The sequence below is a fragment of the Thalassophryne amazonica genome, chromosome 17 (genome assembly GCF_902500255.1).
Source record: "Thalassophryne amazonica chromosome 17, fThaAma1.1, whole genome shotgun sequence".
Lineage (NCBI taxonomy): Eukaryota > Metazoa > Chordata > Actinopteri > Batrachoidiformes > Batrachoididae > Thalassophryne > Thalassophryne amazonica.
In genome coordinates this window covers 2,182,774-2,204,142 of record NC_047119.1, presented here as the reverse complement: position 1 = coordinate 2,204,142, position 21,369 = coordinate 2,182,774, and the positions used below count along the sequence as shown (strand labels likewise).

Here is a 21,369-nt window from a genome sequence, read left to right as displayed (position 1 = left end):
GTCTCCAACAGATGCAGCCCAGTGAAATCTACATTTACTCAGCTTGTCAAGTGCTGTAATTCAGAGTATCCACTGATACCACAGAGATCACAGCATCGTCTGCAAAGTCAAGCTCAGTTAACTTTTCCTCACCATCAAAGTCACCAGAGCCACTAAGTTACTGCAGGTGGCAGACACGTCCGTGGGGTGTTACATAGAAAAACAAAGGGTTGTTTTTATTGATTGGTTGATTGATTGGTGTAATGCATCAAAATTCACCAAATGTTAGTTTTCCACCATTACATTTCACTGGGTTCGATGCTGGATGACAGTGTGTGTTGTTTTATACATAGTAAAATCACCAGTGTTGACAAACTGGAGGAGATGAACACATTTACCTATTGATTCATTCAGACTACATGCCTTGGCTTTTTCAAAGCCTGGAAAAAGGTGGCCAATACACCACTAATAATTGTTGCATTTCTTCTTTCCAAACAGTTCTTATGAAGTAATATTCTGGTCATTTTATGCTAACAGTGAGTGCATTTTGCATATTTTACCTACTCAAGTTTGGAATGTAGAAGCTGTTTTTTGTTTTGTTTAAGTGAACTTCAGTGAATTAAATGTTAAGGTAAATCTGAGGAACACTGGTGCCAGAAAGATCAATCTGAACAGGTGCTTCAGTAGAAGAATCGTGCACAATACGAAACAAATAGAATTGGTAAATTCTGTGCCAAAAAGTTTTTTGTAAAGTCCTACATATCTCGATTTAACACAAATAATAACAATCATAATCATCATCATCATCATCCAGGGCAGCATGGTGGATTAGCGGTTAGCACTGTTGCCTCACAGCAAGAAGGTCATGGGATCGATTCCCACCTGTAACCTTTCTGTGTGGAGTTTGTGTGTTCTCCCCGTGTTTGTGTGGGTTTCCTCTGGGTGCTCCAGCTTCCTCTCACATCCAAAGACACACAGGTTAGATGGACTGGAAACTTTAAATTGTCCGTAGGTGTGAATGTGTTTGTCTGTATGTGGCCCGGTGACAGACTGGCGTCCTGCTCCCCACAACCCTTAATTGAAATAAGCGGGAGGTATAAAAAAATAAATGAATATACAATCATCATGATCGTCAAAATAACTTTGACGATATTTATGTGGACTTCCTTGTGTTGTGCAGATTGGACAGGACCAGTCTGAGACACAGTTTGTGGAGTCTGACAGGACGATGTTTTCTTTTTGTTCTCCTCCTCTTCGGTTTGACTGCCTGTAGAGGGCGCTGCTGCTCTTTGTCTGCATCCCTCTGGTCCAGTGCTGGAAGCTGAACTCTGACTGTGAAAGCTGTGCAGCTGGTCAACAAAGAACAAACAGTACAAACACTCCTTATTAAAACTAACAAACTCTTAATATATTAAGTAACAGATGATATTTTCATTATTTTTGAAACACTTCAAATATAAAGTAAAAATGCTTTAAATTTGTGTAATGTAATCAAGTTAAAATTGAAACATGATTGTGATATGATAAAATTGAAATATGATGTCATATATATATATATATATATATATGTATATATACGAGGTCTGTCCATAAAGTATAGGTCCTTTTTATTTTTTTCAAAAACTATATGGATTTCATTCATATGTTTTTACGTCAGACATGCTTGAACCCTCGTGCGCATGCGTGAGTTTTTCCACGCCTGTCGGTGACGTCATTCGCCTGTGAGCACTCCTTGTGGGAGGAGTCGTCCAGCCCCTCGTCAGAATTCCTTTGTCTGAGAAGTTGCTGAGAGACTGGCGCTTTGTTTGATCAAAGATTTTTCTAAACCTGTGAGACACATCGAAGTGGACACGGTTCGAAAAATTAAGCTGGTTTTCAGTGAAAATTTTAACAGCTGATGAGAGATTTTGAGGTGATTCTGTTGCTTGAAAGACTTTTCACGGTGCGAGACGTCGCGCTGCGCTCTCAGGCGGCGTCATCAGCCTGTTTCAAGCTTAAAACCTCCACATTTCAGGCTCTATTGATCCAGGACATCGTGAGAGAACAGAGACGTTTCAGAAGAAGTCGGTTTCAGCATTTTATCCAGATATTCCACTGTTAAAGGAGATTTTTTAATGAAAGACATGCGGACGGGTCCGCGCGTCGGGACGCAGCCGACGCGGTGCGGCGGCACAGGAAAAACACCTCCGTGTTGATAACCATTTGTAAAATCCAGGCGGCTTTTGATGGCTTTCAGTGGAGTGAGTATATGAGAAATTGTTTATCAGCTGGACATGTTCCAACTTGTCCTTAAGGCTTCCAACAGAGGTGTTTTTCCTGTGAAGTAAGCATGTCTGACGTAAAAACATATGAATGAAATCCATATAGTTTTTGAAAAAAATAAAAAGGACCTATACTTTACGGACAGACCTCGTATATATATATATATATATATATACACACTCAACAAAAATATAAACGCAACACTTTTGGTTTTGCCCCCATTTTGTATGAGATGAACTCAAAGATCTAAAACTTTTTCCACATACACAATATCACCATTTCCCTCAAATATTGTTCACAAACCAGTCGAAATCTGTGATAGTGAGCACTTCTCCTTTGCTGAGATAATCCATCCCACCTCACAGGTGTGCCATATCAAGATGCTGATTAGACACCATGATTAGTGCACAGGTGTGCCTTAGACTGCCCACAATAAAAGGCCACTCTGAAAGGTGCAGTTTTGTTTTATTGGGGGGGATACCAGTCAGTATCTGGTGTGACCACCATTTGCCTCATGCAGTGCAACACATCTCCTTCGCATCATCCGTGAAGAGAACGCCTCTCCAACGTGCCAAACGCCAGCGAATGTGAGCATTTGCCCACTCAAATCGGTTACGACGACGAACTGGAGTCAGGTCGAGACCCCGATGAGGACGACGAGCATGCAGATGAGCTTCCCTGAGACGGTTTCTGACAGTTTGTGCAGAAATTCTTTGGTTATGCAAACCGATTGTTTCAGCAGCTGTCCGAGTGGCTGGTCACAGACGATCTTGGAGGTGAACATGCTGGATGTGGAGGTCCTGGGCTGGTGTGGTTACACGTGGTCTGCGGTTGTGAGGCTGGTTGGATGTACTGCCAAATTCTCTGAAACGCCTTTGGAGACGGCTTATGGTAGAGAAATGAACATTCAGTACACGAGCAACAGCTCTGGTTGACATTCCTGCTGTCAGCATGCCAATTGCACGCTCCCTCAAATCTTGCGACATCTGTGGCATTGTGCTGTGTGATAAAACTGCACCTTTCAGAGTGGCCTTTTATTGTGGGCAGTCTAAGGCACACCTGTGCACTAATCATGGTGTCTAATCAGCATCTTGGTATGGCACACCTGTGAGGTGGGATGGATTATCTCAGCAAAGGAGAAGTGCTCACTATCACAGATTTAGACTGGTTTGTGAACAATATTTGAGGGAAATGGTGATATTGTGTATGTGGAAAAAGTTTTAGATCTTTGAGTTCATCGCATACAAAATGGGAGCAAAACCAAAAGTGTTGCGTTTATATTTTTGTTGAGTATACAATGCATATCTATCTATATGCGTGTGTGTGTGTGTTGTGTGTGTGCACAATACTGACCTTTTGTTTTCTGCGCAGCCCTGCAGCAGGAAGCAGGACGATGACACGTGTTCCAGCAGAACAAGCTGCTCTTCGCTCAGTTGTCCCTGTTTTGCCAAACTCTGGAATAATCTGGAAGGATAAACATGTCAAAAACCAATAGTCCAAAGTAATGAGAGATCCAGACAGACTCTGTCACCTTATATAACATGTGTCTGACTGTGTGTGTGTCTGTGCATTGGCTTGATTTGGTCTTTTCTGATTCACACTCATTTACAGTGTGAACGTACTATTAATAAATACATGATGTGCAAACAGCACTGTAAACATGAGGTGAAATACATTTGTGCCATCTAGATGATACCAAGAAGACGGAAACAAAATACAGAATGTCAAACTTTAATTTTTTTGGCAATCATATTTTGGTAGTAGTAATAGTAGTATGATATGCTAACTTTGATCATCTTAAATCAAGGTACTGAAAATAAAGCTGGGATTATGTCATGACAAAACGTCCTCATTGTGTATTTGTTTAACCGTTTTCTCACACTTGTTGTCTGTAACCGTTATGAGGTTTGGACCACGAACACTCAGGAGTGGGAGCAATCCAACAAACCTGTTGCCTCATGAACAACACAGATTATCATCTGGATACATCTCACCCTATTGCCCACAACTTCTTCTGTCACACAAACTGTCCTCCATAACCACATCCATATACCTTGTTGACCTCCTCTTGTCCTGTCACCTGGTAGCTCCACTGTTCGATTCCTTTTCCTGATATACCCATGTCCTTCATCAGCCCAAACCGTTTCTCTCTGACAAAGTCAGACAGGCAAGATATGTTTATTTCTCATCCTGTCCATCCCCGTCACGCCCAAAGACAATTATAACATCTTCAGCTCTGCCACCTCCAGCTCCACCTCCTGTCTTGTTGTTGGTGCCTCTAGGTCCTATAAGCTGGTCTGGCAAAGTTTCCTTGTCAATCCTGCAGATATCCTTGTATTGTAAATCACCCCCCCGCTGACCCACCTGTACTCTCTTCTTCACTTCTCTACAACACTCTCTAGTTTAACAGATCAGCCCAGATTTATTCCTTGCAACCTTCACATTCTATCACGTGTCCTCTTACTTTACTCCTTACTCCCATTCATCTTGATCTCTTCTATCCACAGTATGTTTAACTCTCTCTTCTTCATCATATCATATGTCATTGCGTTACCTTGCAGTGCAGCTGCAGTGGTACAGGGTTCTGGGCTCTGGGTTGTGAAGGTCGTATCTGCTCTGTCGGGGAAGGATCCTGTTTCTGCACTCATCCAGATCTTTATAGACAGAACACTGCATTTGTTGGTCTGTGGAGGAGAAACATCAGCACTTGTCAGTTTTCAGGTTTGAAAATGCAAAAGGACACATGCAGCAATGAGAATACACACATGTGATGTCACTATCCGACGTCAACATGGTTTGATTGAGTCTTTGTATATCTGAGGTCTCAGCTGGCTCAATGCTGCCTTCAAAAGCTCCCGCGTTCCCCTCTTTCTGTGACGTGTTTGTGTGTGTGGTGCTCATATCATTGGAGGCAGATGGTGATGTCACTGAAGGCGGGGCCGCAGTGGGTGCAGCCACAGGGACGGAGACCTGCCGCGGCTGCGAGGTGTTCAGAGCGGAGACATTTGACCAGACAGAAGGTTGGTAGGGGGAAGGTGATTGAGCCACAGCAACCAAACCCATCTTCATCTCCTGACACCTGTCAGTCACAGACACTGACATCACCACCGACAAATTTACACTCAGGCCCAAATGTAATTTTGTTATTTTAACTGTGTATCACAGCATTTTTAGTGTAGACTGTCAGCTTGTAGTGCCATTACATCCAAATCTTTCTTTCTTTCTGTGGTCCCCCATTTGTGGGAATCTCAAGTAACTAAACAATTGGTCTTTTCAATGAAATAAGAGGAGAACAAAATGCTCCACTAAAAACCATCTCAGTAGTCAGTCATCCAGTTAGTTCTGCTCTAACTACAAGTCTTAAACCGTTCAGACAAATGCTGTGTGATTACAGTACCCTGAAATTAAAGTGGTTAGCACTGTTGCCTCACAGCCAGAAGGTCATGGGTTCGATTCTCACCTTTGACCTTTCTATGTGGAGTGTGTGTGTTCTCCCCGTGTCTGTGTGGGTTCCCTCTGGGTGCTCTGGCTTCCTCCCACATTTAAAGACATGCAGGTTAGATGGACTGAGACTTTAAATTGTCCGTAGGTGTGAATGTGTTTGTTTCTCTGCATGTGACCCTGCGACAGACTGGTGTCCTGTCCAGGGTGAACCCGCCTCACGCCCTCTGACTGCTGGGATAGACTCCAGCCCCCCGTGACCCTTAACTGGAGTAACTGGGTGTAGAAAATGGATGGATGGAAACATTTTCTGAGATTATAAATCACTACTTTGCAATAACAACAACAAACATCAATCTTCTCTAAAAAAGTAAATGTCACACCTTCACACCACAGATGAATCCAGCATGCAGAAGCACACGCTGCTGAAGAGCCTCGAGTGACAAACCCTCCTCATACTCATGTACTCAGAAGTTGATTTATTTATTTGTTATTTATTTCATTCATTTAAAAGGCAAATGCAACAGCTGCATTCATCATGAATGAAAAGGAGCAGAAAGAAGCAACAGCTTCTTTGGTCAGAATGCAGACTGGCACACTGACTGTGTTGTTTTTCCTGATCTTGTGTTTGATAAAACAGAACACTGCTGTAAGTATCAGCTGCACCATGTGCTACACCATGAAGCCGTAGGTTTTGTGCAGCTAAAAAGATGCTCAGACACTCTGCAGAACAACTGAAATGTATCATGCAACAAATAAGACCTACATTTTTACAGGAATTTGAATTTGATCTATGAAGTAAACATCCTTTGCCAACTCTGTCTCACAGCGTAGCAGCTGGTAATCGTGATCCACTTTGGACTCCAATATGCTGTGATAGACAGTTAAAAAACAACAACAAATCCTGTCAGTCATTGCCTTACATTCCAAACCAATTTCTCTCTGAACACTGGAGTTGATAAGTGAACTCAAAGCAGTTCACCTTCAGCAAGTTAAAGAAGGTGTATCCCACCGCATCCGGTAATCTGCCCTCAGCCGCCATCAGGCAACTCCGAAACCTGCAACACACAGGTGGCTGAAGAAACACATTCACAGGCAAGGTAATGTGTTAGAAGGTCGTAAGGTCTTACTTTTTGTCACAGTCACAGTGAGATATGGTGAAGAGGTTGGTGTTGAAGAGGCCAAAGTCTGAGTGAAAGGACGGGATGTTGTGTTCGCACAGGTCGTGCTCTCGACAGCAGATGTCCGTCTCTGAAAAAAACCCTGTAAAACAGAAAAACGAGTCTGACAAAACCTGACTTTAAACATGTCTGAAGATGCTCATGGAAAAAAAAAAAACAAGCACCAGATGAACGCTGAAAACAAGCATTTTTATAGGGCTCCCATTTTGTAGATAAGAACATTTTTGAGACCTGTGTTTTTTTTTTGTTTTTTGTTTTTTGCTTCCAAACGCCACTGGAATTTATTTTAAATGCTGTAATTTCTACAAAACTACAACTTCTTATTTGACAAAAAGTGACACATCACTTTCATAGTAGAATTATTGAATGTAACATGCATCATGTGAATATGTCAGCTATATTTTTTATTCCATAATTATTGTAATTATTTTTTATTTATTTGTAAGTGTGCTGGCTGGTAGAATATCACACAATCATAGCTGCACATGCAATATTAAAATGATTGTAAAACACAATGGCTCATATTTTAAGTTGCATTATCTTTAAAATAGTTTTGAGGTCCTGTGACTTATAGAGCACCCAGAAGGTATTCACAGCACTTCACTTTTTCCACATTTTGTTACATTACATCCTTATTCCAAAATGGATGAAATAAATTTTTTTCCTCAAAATTCTGCTCACAACACCCCATAATGACAACATGAAAAAAAATTTTTTTTTTTTGCAAATTTATTAAAAATAAAACAACTAAAAAAATCACGTGTACATAAGTATTCACACACAACACTCAATACTTTGTTGATGCACCTTTGGCAGCAATTCCAGCCTCAAGTCTTCTTGAATATGATGTCACAAGCTTGGTGCACCTATCTTTGGACAGTTTGGTCCATTCCTCTTTGCAGCAGCTCTGAAGCTCCATCAGGTTGGATGGGGAGCGTCGGTGCACAGACATTTTCAGATCTCTCCAGAGATGTTCAGTCGGATTCAGGTCTGGGACCACAGAATTTTGTTTCTCCTGGTCTGAGAGTCCTTCAGGTGTCTTTTGTCAAACTCCAGGTGGGGTGCCATATGCCTTTTACTAAGGAGTGGCTTCCGTCTGGCCACTCTACCATACAGGCCTGATTGTTGAATTGTTGCAGAGATGATTGTCCTTCTGGAAGGTTCTCCTCTCTCCACAGAGGAATGATGCAGCTCTGACAGAGTGACCATCAGGTTCTTGGTCACCTCCCTGACTAAGGTCCTTCTCCCCTGATCGCTCAGTTTAGACGGGCATCCAGCTCTAGGAAGAGTCCTGGTGGATCTGAACTTCTTCAATTTACAGATGATGGTGGCCACTGTGCTCATTGGGACCTTCAAAGCAGCAGAAATGTTTCTGTTCCCTTCCCCAGATTTGTGCCTCCAGACAATCCTGTCTCAGAGGTCTACAGACAATTCCTTTAACTTCATGCTTGGTTTCTGTAGTCTGTAACATAAAAAATGTGGAAAAAGTGAAGCTTTCTGGATGTACTGCATACTCTGGTGCGACTTATATATGAAAAGAAAATCAATCATAAATAGAACCCAATTGTCAGGTTAATTATTATCACAATTAAAATTCATCACACATTTCATTTACAGTGCATCAGTGTGTATGTGTGGGTGTAGGCATATATATATATATATATATATACGAGGGCTGTCAATAAAGTTACAGTCCTTTTAATTTTTTTCAAAAACTATATGGATTTCATTCATATGTTTTTACGTCAGACATGCTTGAACCCTCGTGCGCATGCGTGAGTTTTTCCACGCCTGTCGGTGACGTCATTCGCCTGTGAGCACTCCTTGTGGGAGGAGTCGTCCAGCCCCTCGTCGGAATTCCTTTGTCTGAGAAGTTGCTGAGAGACTGGCGCGTTGTTTGATCAGAATTTTTTCTAAACCTGTGAGACACATCGAAGTGGACACGGTTCGAAAAATTAAGCTGGTTTTCAGTGAAAATTTTAACAGCTGATGAGAGATTTTGAGGTGATTCTGTCGCTTTAAGGACTTTTCACGGTGCGAGATGTCGTGCAGTGCTCTCAGGCGGCGTCATCAGCCTGTTCAAGCTGAAAACCTCCACATTTCAGGCTCTATTGATCCAGGACGTCGTGAGAGAACAGAGAAGTTTCAGAAGAAGTCGGTTTCAGCATTTTATCCGGATATTCCACTGTTAAAGGAGATTTTTTTAATGAAAGACGTGCGGGCGGGTCCGCGCGTCGGGACGCAGCCGACGCGGTGCGGCGGCACAGGAAAAACACCTCCGTGTTGATAACCATTTGTAAAATCCAGGCGGCTTTTGATGGCTTTCAGTGGAGTGAGTATATGAGAAATTGTTTAACAGGCAGGACATGTTCCAACTTGTCCTTAAGGCTTTCAACAGAGGTGTTTTTCCTGTGGCGGAGCGTCGCGGCGGCTGCGTCCCGACGCGCGGACCCGTCCGCACGTCTTTCATTAAAAAAATCTCCTTTAACAGTGGAATATCCGGATAAAATGCTGAAACCGACTTCTTCTGAAACTTCTCTGTTCTCTCACGACGTCCTGGATCAATAGAGCCTGAAATGTGGATGTTTTCAGCTTGAACAGGATGACGACGCCGCCTGAGAGCGCAGCGCGACGTCTCGCACCGTGAAAAGTCCTTAAAGCGACAGAATCACCTCAAAATCTCTCATCAGCCGTTAAAATTTTCACTGAAAACCAGCTTAATTTTTCGAACCGTGTCCACTTCGATGTGTCTCACAGGTTTAGAAAAAATTTTGATCAAACAACGCGCCAGTCTCTCAGCAACTTCTCAGACAAAGGAATTCCGACGAGGGGCTGGACGACTCCTCCCACAAGGAGTGCTCACAGGCGAATGACGTCACCGACAGGCGTGGAAAAACTCACGCACGCGCACGAGGGTTCAAGCATGTCTGACGTAAAAACATATGAATGAAATCCATATAGTTTTTGAAAAAAATAAAAAGGACCGTAACTTTATTGACAGCCCTCGTATATATATATATATATATATATATATATATATATATATATATATATATATATATATATATATATATATATATATATATATATATATATGTGTATGTATGTATGTATGTATGTATATGCATACACCCACACATACACTGATGCAGCCTAACCCTAACCCTAACCCCTAACCCTAACCCTAACCCTAACCCTAACCCTAACCCTAACCCTCTGAGAAATTGTGGAAGAGGTGGACATCAGCACTTCCACAATTTCTCGGATAGTCACACGACGGTCCCACATCATCACAGCATTCACTTTGGAATGATCTGGTCATTTCAGCATGTTGATGGCTGCCCGGAGCGTGGCTCGCTCTCCACCGTTGTGCGGACGTCTTTAAACCGGTTGTACCGCTCCTTAATCTGTATGATGCCCAGAGGATCATCACCGAAAGCCCTCTGAATCTTCCGAATGGTTTCCACCTGGCTGTCACCCAGTTTCTGGCAAAATTTGATGCAGTTGCGCTGCTCCAGTTGTTCCGCCATTTCCTTGCAAAGAAAAAACGACAAGAGACTCCACCCATCCTCACACAAAGGCTGCTTACAAGCAAATGACGCAACCGACAGGCGTGAAAAAATTCTCGCATGCGCACGAAGGTTCAAGGTTTACTCATGCAAACACACGTGATTCAAATCCATCAGGTTTTTGAAAAAAATAAAAAGGTCCGATACTTTTCTAACAGACATTGTATATATATATATATATATATATATATATATATATATATATATATATATTTACATATACATATATATATATATGTATATATATATATATATATATATATACACACACACACACACACACACACACAAACACACAGCTGTATGCAAACGTTTTCATGATTTTTCTTTATAAATCATTGGTTGTGTTGTATGGGCCGCCGAAGAGGAGGTATTGCTGGCCCACGACCAGAGGGCGCACTGCGTGTTGGCGGGTTTCAGGCACCAGAGGGCGCAGTGGCCTGTTTGGATCACCAGGTGCACCTTGTCAGCTGTCATCCATCAGTCATCACCTCATCTATAAAAGCCTGGGAGAGACACCACTACTCTGCTGAGTTATCTGCTTACCTTTCAGGTAAACTATCTCAGCCGTTTTGTGCCGTTCGCACATTCATTGTTACTGAAGTCTTTGCAGTTGTGACTTATACTTGCAGCTTGTAGCCGAGTTTGTGGAAGTTGGAGGAGTTGGCGTCTCCACTCCTCACTTCTGACTTACTGAGTATAACCATTGACACTGCATGTTCTCCAGTTTTCCTCTGCACTCTGGGAGTATCTGGATTATTTCCTCTAGGAGGATTTCTGTGAGTTAATGACTGTTTGCTGCCAGCAGTACCGGGTCTGACAGCTGGAGCGGTGGCCACCTGGGGATTCAGGACTTGGCGGCTCTGGTGTATTGCAGGTCTCTGTTGGCGGTGGAACTTCGTGGGTCCCGGCTCTTCTCTGGATAGGCGTGTCCTACCCTCGGGCCTGCCCACGCGTCACCATTTTTGGACTGACAGACTAAAAGCATATTTGAATGATTGTGCACATTTGCAAAATAAATTGTATTTATTTAGAATCTCTATTGACTGTTCATTTACACCCCCTGGCGTGGGTCCGTGCATTCACTTTTCCCAACAGGATAACTCGGCCACGTCATGGACTCCGAGGGGCGTATACCACCAAGTGAACAACCAATGGAGATGCAAGGTGCACAGGCTCCAGCAGGAGGTGCGTTGGGTGAGTTGCAGCATATTCTCACCAACCTCACTGCTTCGTTGGATTTATTAACCAAACAGGATATACACCTCAGCCGTAGGATGAAGGCTCTCACCGCTCAGGTGGAGGCGTGCGCACAAGGCACGGCTGTGGCCACTCCTCCTGCGGACCTGTCGCAAAACAGGGAAAATCCAGTGGTCGTTCAACGGACCCCCCCCCCCGAAGCATACATTAGCCCCCTGGAACCATACGGGGTTGTGTCGAGACGTGCGCGGACTTCCTGATGAAGTGCTCGCTCGTCTTTGCACAACGCCCTGTGATGTACGCGTCAGACCACAGCCGGGTGGCTTATGTCATAAATTTGCTTCGAGGCGAGGCACGCGCTTGGGCTACGGCACTCTGGGAGCAGGACTCACAGCTCCTCTCGACATATACTGGGTTCATCCGGGAGTTTCGACAGGTGTTTGATCATCCCAACAGAGGCGAATCCGCTTCAAATATGCTGCTGTCACGGCGTTGCTTTGCGCCATGCGGCACCGCCGCAACGAGCGGAATTCCTCCGCACGTCTGTCTCAATGTGCCGAAAAAGTGCTGATGTCCACATCTTTTCACAATTCCTGTGCTAGTCAGACGACATCCCGGATAAAACACAGCGTCCAGTTTGGAAATGAACGGCACATTCCATTGTTACAGGAGTTTTTGTTATGGAAAGAGGAGCGGAGGCTTCGCGTGTTGCGGCGGTGCCACATGGCGCACAGCAACGCCGTGATGAAGCCTCACGGGACATGTTCTGGCATGTCCAGGCACATCCACAATTTCTCGGATAATCACTCGATGGAAAAACCACCGACAGCTGTCTGAACGCCATCTCAAAGCTGTCCTGTGAGACCAAAACAGAGGTGGTTTTGTCTCGCTCCAGTAGCAAATCCATCATGACGCGCGAAGCCTCCGCTCGGCTTTCCATGACAAAATCTCTTGTTAAAAGTGAAATCTGCCGGAAAATGGTTGATGTCCAGCTCTTGTGATAACCAGAGAAAGAGCACACGACGGTCCGGCTCCACAGAGCCATCCATTTAGAAATGATCCAGTGGTTTGTCGCTCTCGATGGCAGCATGGAGCGTGGCGCACCAAGCGTCCTTAAAGCCGTCCTTAAAGCTGTAGTAACAGTCCTTATTCTCTGTGAAGCCCGTAAAATTTTCACCGAAAGCCAGATAAATTTTTCGAATGGTTTCCAGCTGCCAGTCTCTAACAGTTTCTGAAAAAATTCTGATGGAAAAAAAAGCCCAAATCATTCTGCCATTTCCTGACAATGAAAATCCGCCGAGGGGGTGGACCACTCCTCACTCAAAGCCTGCTCACAGGCGAATGACGCAACCGACAGGGGTGGAAAAACTTACGCATGCGCACGAGGGTTCAAGCTTGTCTGACGCAATCACACGAGATTCAAATCCATATGGTTTTTGAAAAAAATAATAAGGTCGGATACTTTTCTAATAGACCTCGTATTTGAAGCACAGCCGAATATGCAGTCGAATTTCGCGTTGCGGCAGCGAGAGCCAGTTGGAATTCGGTTGCGCTCCGCGCCGCCTTCATAAATGGGCTGTCTCCGGCCCTAAAGGAGCATCTGGTGGCGAAGGATCAGCCGCGGGATTTAGATGGGCTGATAGATCTGGTTATCTGGTTAGACAATCGGTTAGAAGAACATAAACGGGAGCGAGACGAAGGACGTGGCCGGGCGTGCATCGTCCCTCCCCCTTCCAGGTCCGAAGCAGCACCGTCCTCACCCCGCTGCAAAGCCAGGGCTTTCCGCGTAGCACTAGCTCCCCCTGCTGATGAAGCTATGGACACGAGCAGGGCTAAAGTAAAATCAAATAACAGACAGAGGAGGCTGGCCCGTGGAGAGTGTTTTTACTGCGGCTCGAGTAAGCATGTGCAGAAAAACTGCCCCAAATGGTTAAACGCCAAACGCTCGCCCTTAGAGACTGGGTTAAGGGTGAGCCATAACACACACGCGGGCATTCCACGGAAATGCGCACGACTCCCAGTCACAATCCTCTGTGGGGATTTAACCCTTATCGCCCCAGCACTGATCGACACGGGGTCAGAAGGGAACCTACTAGACAATAGGTGGGCTAAGGAGGTAGGGCTCCCTCTGGTGGCCATTCCTTCACCATTGAAGATGCGGGCACTAGATGGCACTCTTCTTCCAGAAATCACACACCAGACACAGCATTTAACTTTGGTTGTCTCTGGCAATCACAGGGAGGAGATTGTGTTTTATGTAACACCTTCTACCTCCAGAATTATTTTGGGTTTTCCATGGATGGTGAAGCACAATCGCCAGATCGATTGGCCATCTGGGGTTGTGGCTCAATGGAGCGAAACCTGCCACCGGGAGTGTTTAAGATCCTCGGTGCCACCCGGTGATGCTTTTAAAGAGGAGGTCCAAGTTCCCCCCAATCTCATGACGGTGCCGGCTGAGTATCATGATCTTGCTGACGTTTTCAGCAAAGATCTGGCACTCACGCTGCCCCCGCACCGACTGTATGATTGTGCCATTGATTTGGTTCCAAATGCTGCTGGAGTACCCATCCAGCAGGCTGTACAGTCTCTCACGTCCTGAGTGCGAATCAATGGAGACCTACATCCGGGACTCTTTAGCTGCCGGGCTAATCCGAAATTCTTCATCCCCGTTAGGTGCAGGTTTTTTTTTTGTGGGCAAGAAGGACGGCGGACTCCGTCCATGCATTGATTATAGAGGGCTGAACGAGGTTACGGTTCGCAACCGATACCCGTTACCTCTATTGGATTCAGTGTTCACGCCCCTGCATGGAGCCAAAATATTAACAAAACTGGATCTCAGAAATGCTTATCACCTGGTTCGGATCCGGAAGGGAGACGAATGGAAGACGGCATTTAACACCCCCTTAGGTCACTTTGAGTACCTGGTCATGCTGTTCGGCCTCACCAACGCCCCCGCGACGTTCCAAGCTTTGGTTAATGACGTCCTGCGGGATTTCCTGCACCGATTCGTCTTCGTATATCTAGACGATATCCTCATCTTCTCCCCGGACTCTGAGACCCATGTTAAGCATGTCCGTCAGGTCCTGCAGCGGTTGTTGGAGAACCGGCTGTTTGTGAAGGGCGAGAAGTGCAAGTTCCACCGCACTTCTTTGTCCTTGCTGGGGTTCATTATCTCCTCCAACTCTGTCGCTCCCGATCCGGCCAAGGTAGCGGCGGTGAGAGATTGGCCCCAACCAGTAAATCGTAGGAAGCTGCAACAGTTCCTAGGGTTTGCCAATTTTTACAGGAGGTTCATTAAGGGCTATAGTCAGGTTGTTGGTCCCCTTACAGCCCTGACCTCCACAAAAGTCCCCTTCACCTGGTCGGATTGGTGCGAAGCCGCGTTTAGGGAATTGAAACACCGGTTTTCGACTGCACCAGTTCTGGTGCAGCCCGATCCAAACCACCAGTTTATTGTTGAAGTGGATGCCTCTGACTCAGGGATAGGAGCCATGCTGTCCCAGAGCAGGGAGTCCGATAATGTTCTCCACCCTTGTGCCTACTTCTCCCGCAGGTTAACCCCCGCTGAGCGGAACTATGACGTTGGCAATCGGGAACTCCTGGCGGTGAAAGAGGCCCTTGAGGAGTGGAGACATCTGTTGGAGGGAGCTGTGGTCCCATTTGTGGTTCTCACTGACCATCGGAACCTGGAATACATCCAGACCGCTAAGCGTCTGAACCCCAGGCAAGCCCCTTGGTCACTATTCTTTGGACGTTTCAATTTCAAGATCACATATCGCCCCGGGACCAAAAACCTTAGGTCTGACGCACTGTCCCGGGTGTATGAAGAAGAAATCGGAATGAAGCTGTTGGATCCACCTGATACCATCCTGCCGGAATCCACTGTCGTCGCCGCCCTCACGTGGGACGTGGAGGAAGTGGTCAGGGATGCCCTGATGCGACACCCAGATCCCGGAGGCGGACCACCAAATAGGCTGTACATCGCACCAGACACTCGGACTGCCGTATTGGACTTCTGTCATGGTTCCAGGCTCTCCTGCCATCCAGGGGTGCGAAGAACCGTGGCAGTGGTCCGGCAGCGGTTCTGGTGGGCGTCGGTCGAAGCCAACACCCGGGACTACGTCTGGGCCTGTACCACCTGTGCCAGAGGCAAGGCAGTTCATCAGCCAGAAAAGGGACTCCTCCAGCTGTTACCTGTGCCTCGTCGCCCCTGGTCCCACATCGGCCTGGACTTCGTCACGGGTCTCCCTGCGTCCCAGGGAATGACTACCATCTTGACGATCGTGGACTGGTTTTCCAAGGCGGCCCACTTTGTGGCCCTCCCGAAGCTCCCGACGGCCCAGGAGACTGGTATCCCCATATTTATTTATGTTCATTGTTAGTTGGTTTAATCTTTTCTGTTTTGTTTTATCAGGTTCTTTTTGTCCGTTTCTCTAAAACTGTATTGTGGCATTATTAGTTATTGTTACTGTTATTGTTGTTGTTTCTATTATTATTATTATTATTGATATATAAATAAAAATAAATGAATAAAATATTACAATTTGTAATACATTTGACTCTTTTACGACAACAAATGCTGAGCCATGAATTATTATACAGAAAACAAATGTGCTAACAGCTGCAACAGCTTAATGCTAACTTTAACATTGAAAACGTCATAGACATGCTAATGCGTTAGCATCGGTCCCGTTTTTAAGTTATAAAATACATCTATCAACTGTTTCAGAAGACCATAACAGGTCAGATTAACATTTAAAGGTAAATGTTACTCACAGACATATGCTCTGTGGGGTTTTAGTGGGGAAAAATTAAGATTAAGTGAAATAAAACACTGAATCAACAAAGCACCAGATCGAAGCACTGCTTCATTGGTTCAATCAATCAATCAATCAATCAATCAATTTTATTTATATAGTGCCAAATCACAACAAACAGTTGCCCCAAGGCGCTTTATATTGTAAGGCAAGGCCATACAATAATTACGGAAAAACCCCAACGGTCAAAACGACCCCCTGTGAGCAAGCACTTGGCAACAGTGGGAAGGAAAAACTCCCTTTTAACAGGAAGAAACCTCCAGCAGAACCAGGCTCAGGGAGGGGCAGTCTTCTGCTGGGACTGGTTGGGGCTGAGGGAGAGAACCAGGAAAAAGACATGCTGTGGAGGGGAGCAGAGATCGATCACTAATGATTAAATGCAGAGTGGTGCATACAGAGCAAAAAGAGAAAGAAACAGTGCATCATGGGAACCCCCCAGCAGTCTAAGTCTATAGCAGCATAACTAAGGGATGGTTCAGGGTCACCTGATCCAGCCCTAACTATAAGCTTTAGCAAAAAGGAAAGTTTTAAGCCTAATCTTAAAAGTAGAGAGGGTGTCTGTCTCCCTGATCTGAATTGGGAGCTGGTTCCACAGGAGAGGAGCCTGAAAGCTGAAGGCTCTGCCTCCCATTCTACTCTTACAAACCCTAGGAACTACAAGTAAGCCTGCAGTCTGAGAGCGAAGCGCTCTATTGGGGTGATATGGTACTACGAGGTCCATAAGATAAGATGGGACCTGATTATTCAAAACCTTACAAGTAAGAAGAAGAATTTTAAATTCTATTCTAGAATTAACAGGAAGCCAATGAAGAGGGGCCAAGGTTCAAAGCAAAGCCGCGCTGCCCATTTGGGATGTGTGTGTGTGTGTGTGTGTGTGGCAGAGTGCCACCTGTGCGCCTGGACTAAACCACTGTACGACTGTGCAGGGTGGAAGGGCCCTCAGAGATCTTTCAATATTATTGTTAGAACGGAATTATGTTTTGCAACATTTATACATTCATTCTAATTATATTCTTTTACAACATGAATTGTATGGACATTAATAACATGCAACATAAAAATGTATTTAATGCCAGTTTTTTGTGGGGGCCCCCCCCCCCCATGCTCTGGGCCCTGGGTACATAGTACCCTTTACCCCCCCAGTCCAACGCACCTGGGTGTGTCAGTGATGTATGTATGTGCAAATAAAACTAAACACTACTCCAGGTATGTTTTTGACCAGAATATAACATAACTTTGTTACAAGGTCAAACGCTGATGTTGCGTGATAAAGGCCTTTTAATAATAACTCACTTAAAGAAATAATGGCAAAACTCACATGTAAGTAAAAAAACCCAAAACGATTAATTGAAAAAATAATCGACCGATGAACTGATTAGTAAAATAATCTTAGTTGCAGCCCTAGTGTTTAGACTGAAATAAAATATGTCTTTCCTACAAAAAAAATCAAAGTCTGGATTTCAAAAAAGAAGAGAAAAAAGGACAGGGAAAGAAAACTAAATGAGGGAAAGCAGCTGCTAACCAAATTCTTTGAAAGAGAGGTGAGCTTGAAAGCGAGTTATATTGAGTTGGAGGTGTGACTCCCAGGTGTGATCTATGGTATACATGATTTAGACCTGGTTTGACTACATATTAGAAATTTGGTGTTTGCGTTAATAAACAAGAACATAACGGGGGGGGGGGGGGGGGGGTCTTCAATCTGGCTAGTACCTAGGGCCCAGAATTTGGTGCTACACCCCTGGATGGGGTGCCCAAATTTATACACCTGCCTAATTTTGTTTAAAGAATTATTGCACACTTTGTGAAAATTCTTCTCCATTACCTAGAACAGGTAACTCAGCTAGTACATACATACGTGTGTATATACGAGGTCTGTCCAAAAAGTAACGGACCTTTTTATTTTTTCAAAAACTATATGGATTTGAATCATGTGTGATTGCATCAGCCAAGCTTGAACCTTCGTGCGCATGCGTGAGTTTTTTCACGCCTGTCGGTTGCGTCATTCGCCTGTGAGCAGGCTGTGTGTGAGCACTGGTCCACCCCCCTCATCGGATTTTTATTGAGAATAAATGTCTGAACGATTTGGAGCTTTGCTGCATCAATTTCTTTCTAGAAACTGCGAGAGACCTCCAGGTGGACACCGTTCGGAAAATTAATATGGCTTTCAGGGACGATTTTATGGGGATTATACAGATTAAGGAGTGATCCAGATGGTTTAAAGACCGCCCACAACTGCTGAGAGCGCGCCGCGCTCCGAGCGCTGATCGACAGGCTCAAACCCCGCTGAAACAACCAGATCATTTCCAACGTGAAGGCTTTGTTGATCCGGGACGTCGTCTGACTTTCACAAAAAGGCAGGAGACGTGGACATCAGCACTTTTTCGGCACATTCTACTCTTACAGGAGTTTTTTCATGGAAAGAAAAGCGAAAGGACGCGCCCCGGAGCCGTTCATTACGCGGCACAAAACCACCTCCGTGTTGGTCTCACAGGACGGCTTTCAGGTGGATTTCAGACGGCTGTCGGTTGCTTTTCAGTCGTGTGATTATCCGAGAAATTGAGCATGAGCTGGACATGCCCCAACATGTCCTGTGAGGCTTCATCACGGCGTTGCTTTGTGCCATGCGGCTCCGCCGCGACGCGTGGAATTCTGCTCCTCTTTCCATGACAAAAACTCCTGTAACAGTGGAATGTGCTGTTCATTTCCAAACTGGACGCTGTCTTGATCCGGTATGTCGTCTGACTAGCACAGGAATTGTGAAAAGACGTGGACATCAACACTTTTTCGGCACATTGAGACAGACGTGCGGCGGAATGTCGCGCGTCAGGACGGAGCCGCATGGCGCAAAGCAACGCCGTGTTGGGGCATGTCCAGCTCATGCTCAATTTCTCGGATATTCACACGACTGAAAAGCAACGGACGGATTAGACAGGCGCGCCATGCCGGCTGCGAGCCGACACGCCAATCCGTCCGCACGTCTTTCATTAAAAAAAATCTCCTTTAACAGTGGAATGTCCAGATAAACTGCTGATTCAGACCTCTTCTGAAAGTTCTCTGTTCTCTCACGACGTCCTGGGTCAACAGAGGCTTAAATTTGGAGGTTTTCATCTTGAAACCAGATGACGACGTCGCCTCGGAGCGCTGCGCGACGTCCCGCTCCGTGGGAAGTCCTTACAGTGATAGAAACAATCCAAAATCTCTCATCAGCCGTTAAAATTTTCACCGAAAACCAGCTGAATTTCTCGAATGGTGTCCACTCGGATGTGCCTCACAGTTTTTGAAAAAATTTTGATCAAGAACAGCGCCAGTCTCTCAGCAACTTCTCAGACAATGAAAATCCGACGAGGGGGCTGGACCACTCCTTCCACAAGGCGTGCTCACAGGCGAATGACGTCACCCACAGGCGTGAAAAAACTCACGCATGCGCACGAGGGTTCAAGCTTGGCTGATGTAATCACACGTGATTCAAATCCATATAGTTTTTAAAAAAAATATAACTGTCGGTTTCTTTTCTCGCAGACCTTGTGTATATATATATATATATATATATATATATATATATATATATATATATATATACATATATATATATATATATACATACATACATATACATACATATATATATACATATATATACATATATATGTATATATATATGTATATATATGTATATATATATATATATATATATATATATATATATATATATATATATATATATAAAGACTAAAACTTTTTTTTGTTATTATTATTCTTGATGTAAAGTTGTAGGTTTAAACATGTCCATCTGTGGGGCTTGACTCACTTTTGGAGACAACCTCAAGCCGCCATTCAAGGAGCTGTGATTTGGCGCTTCCATACCGGGTTCAGTTTTTATGGCACATTATCAGGTCATTTCGGTCAACATGTTGACGTCAGAAAGCAACCTACCCAAATCTGAATATGAAGGCGCCTTGTGCCCATCGCCGCACCACAGAGTCCCAGGTACGATGAAGCGCTTTGCACGTTTAACCTCTGACCGTTCACCTTGAACCTGACTGTCCTTCGACGCGCTCCTCACCGTCCTCGGCGTGCGCTTTTCTTGCCACGCGCACCACAGGGAGTTCAGAGAGACGCACGGCTCTTTCGGCGCAAACATGGACTCCAAATCAAAGTTTCCGTTCCGATGCTCGGTAACGTCGTGCGTGCGCTCCCGGCACGCAGACACATAGTCCTGGATCAGCCCGGTGTCGTCGGACCACGTGCAGCCGAGCAGCGCGCGCTGCGCGGACCAGACGCTGTGGTAAAGGCGCGCAGACGGTGAGGCTGACGGGTCCGAGCGGACAAAACTGTAGTGCGTCTCTTCGTTCGACAAAACTTTGGTCCAGGGGCAGAGGATCGACGCTCCTGCTGTGGTCCACAGCGGGAGAGATGACGTGAAAATGACGAGAACTCCAAGAGCGGCGTGCGTCATGGCGCAGCAGCGGGACGAGAAGAACAGACAGACCGGGGGCGCGCGCGCAGCTGGTGTTGTGGAGGCTGAACAAACAGAAATCATCCGATCCTTCAGTGTTGACACACGCTCGTGACCCCGACAGTGACACACACCCACCACCCTCCACACGCACAAAGGTTAGATTAGTTTGTTATTCTGATGAGAGGAATTCAGCGAAGAGACACTGCGCCGTTTGGAGCTCCGCGGAGTCCCCGCGCGCTCCAGTGAAGTCAGAACAGATGACGGACAGATCCTCTTATGTGTCTCATTTTGTTGGTGGGACATGATCTTAAAATGGATTGTGTAGCTGATGGCGAGCCAGTGAAGGTTATGGAGAATATGTGCTCCTGTTTACATACTCATCAGAATTCCTCCGGAGGTCTGATGTCTGTTGCAGACACCCGGGTGTCCCTTGGACATCTCATCTCTCCCCTGTCCCCCAG

At 45.2% G+C, this 21,369-nt stretch overlaps 1 protein-coding gene across 1 annotated transcript; it reads right to left on the bottom strand.

The window, feature by feature from the left end:
- Positions 1–1,104: 1,104 nt before the first annotated feature.
- Positions 1,105–20,929, bottom strand: LOC117529567 (group 3 secretory phospholipase A2-like). Its single transcript, XM_034192389.1, has 7 exons — positions 20,383–20,929; positions 6,813–6,945; positions 6,606–6,740; positions 5,007–5,320; positions 4,796–4,925; positions 3,595–3,705; positions 1,105–1,328 (listed from the first exon to the last, which is right to left on the bottom strand). The coding sequence occupies exons 1-7, from the start codon at positions 20,903–20,905 to the stop codon at positions 1,133–1,135; spliced, it is 1,542 nt and encodes a 513-aa protein (XP_034048280.1). The 5' UTR covers positions 20,906–20,929; the 3' UTR covers positions 1,105–1,132.
- Positions 20,930–21,369: the final 440 nt, after the last annotated feature.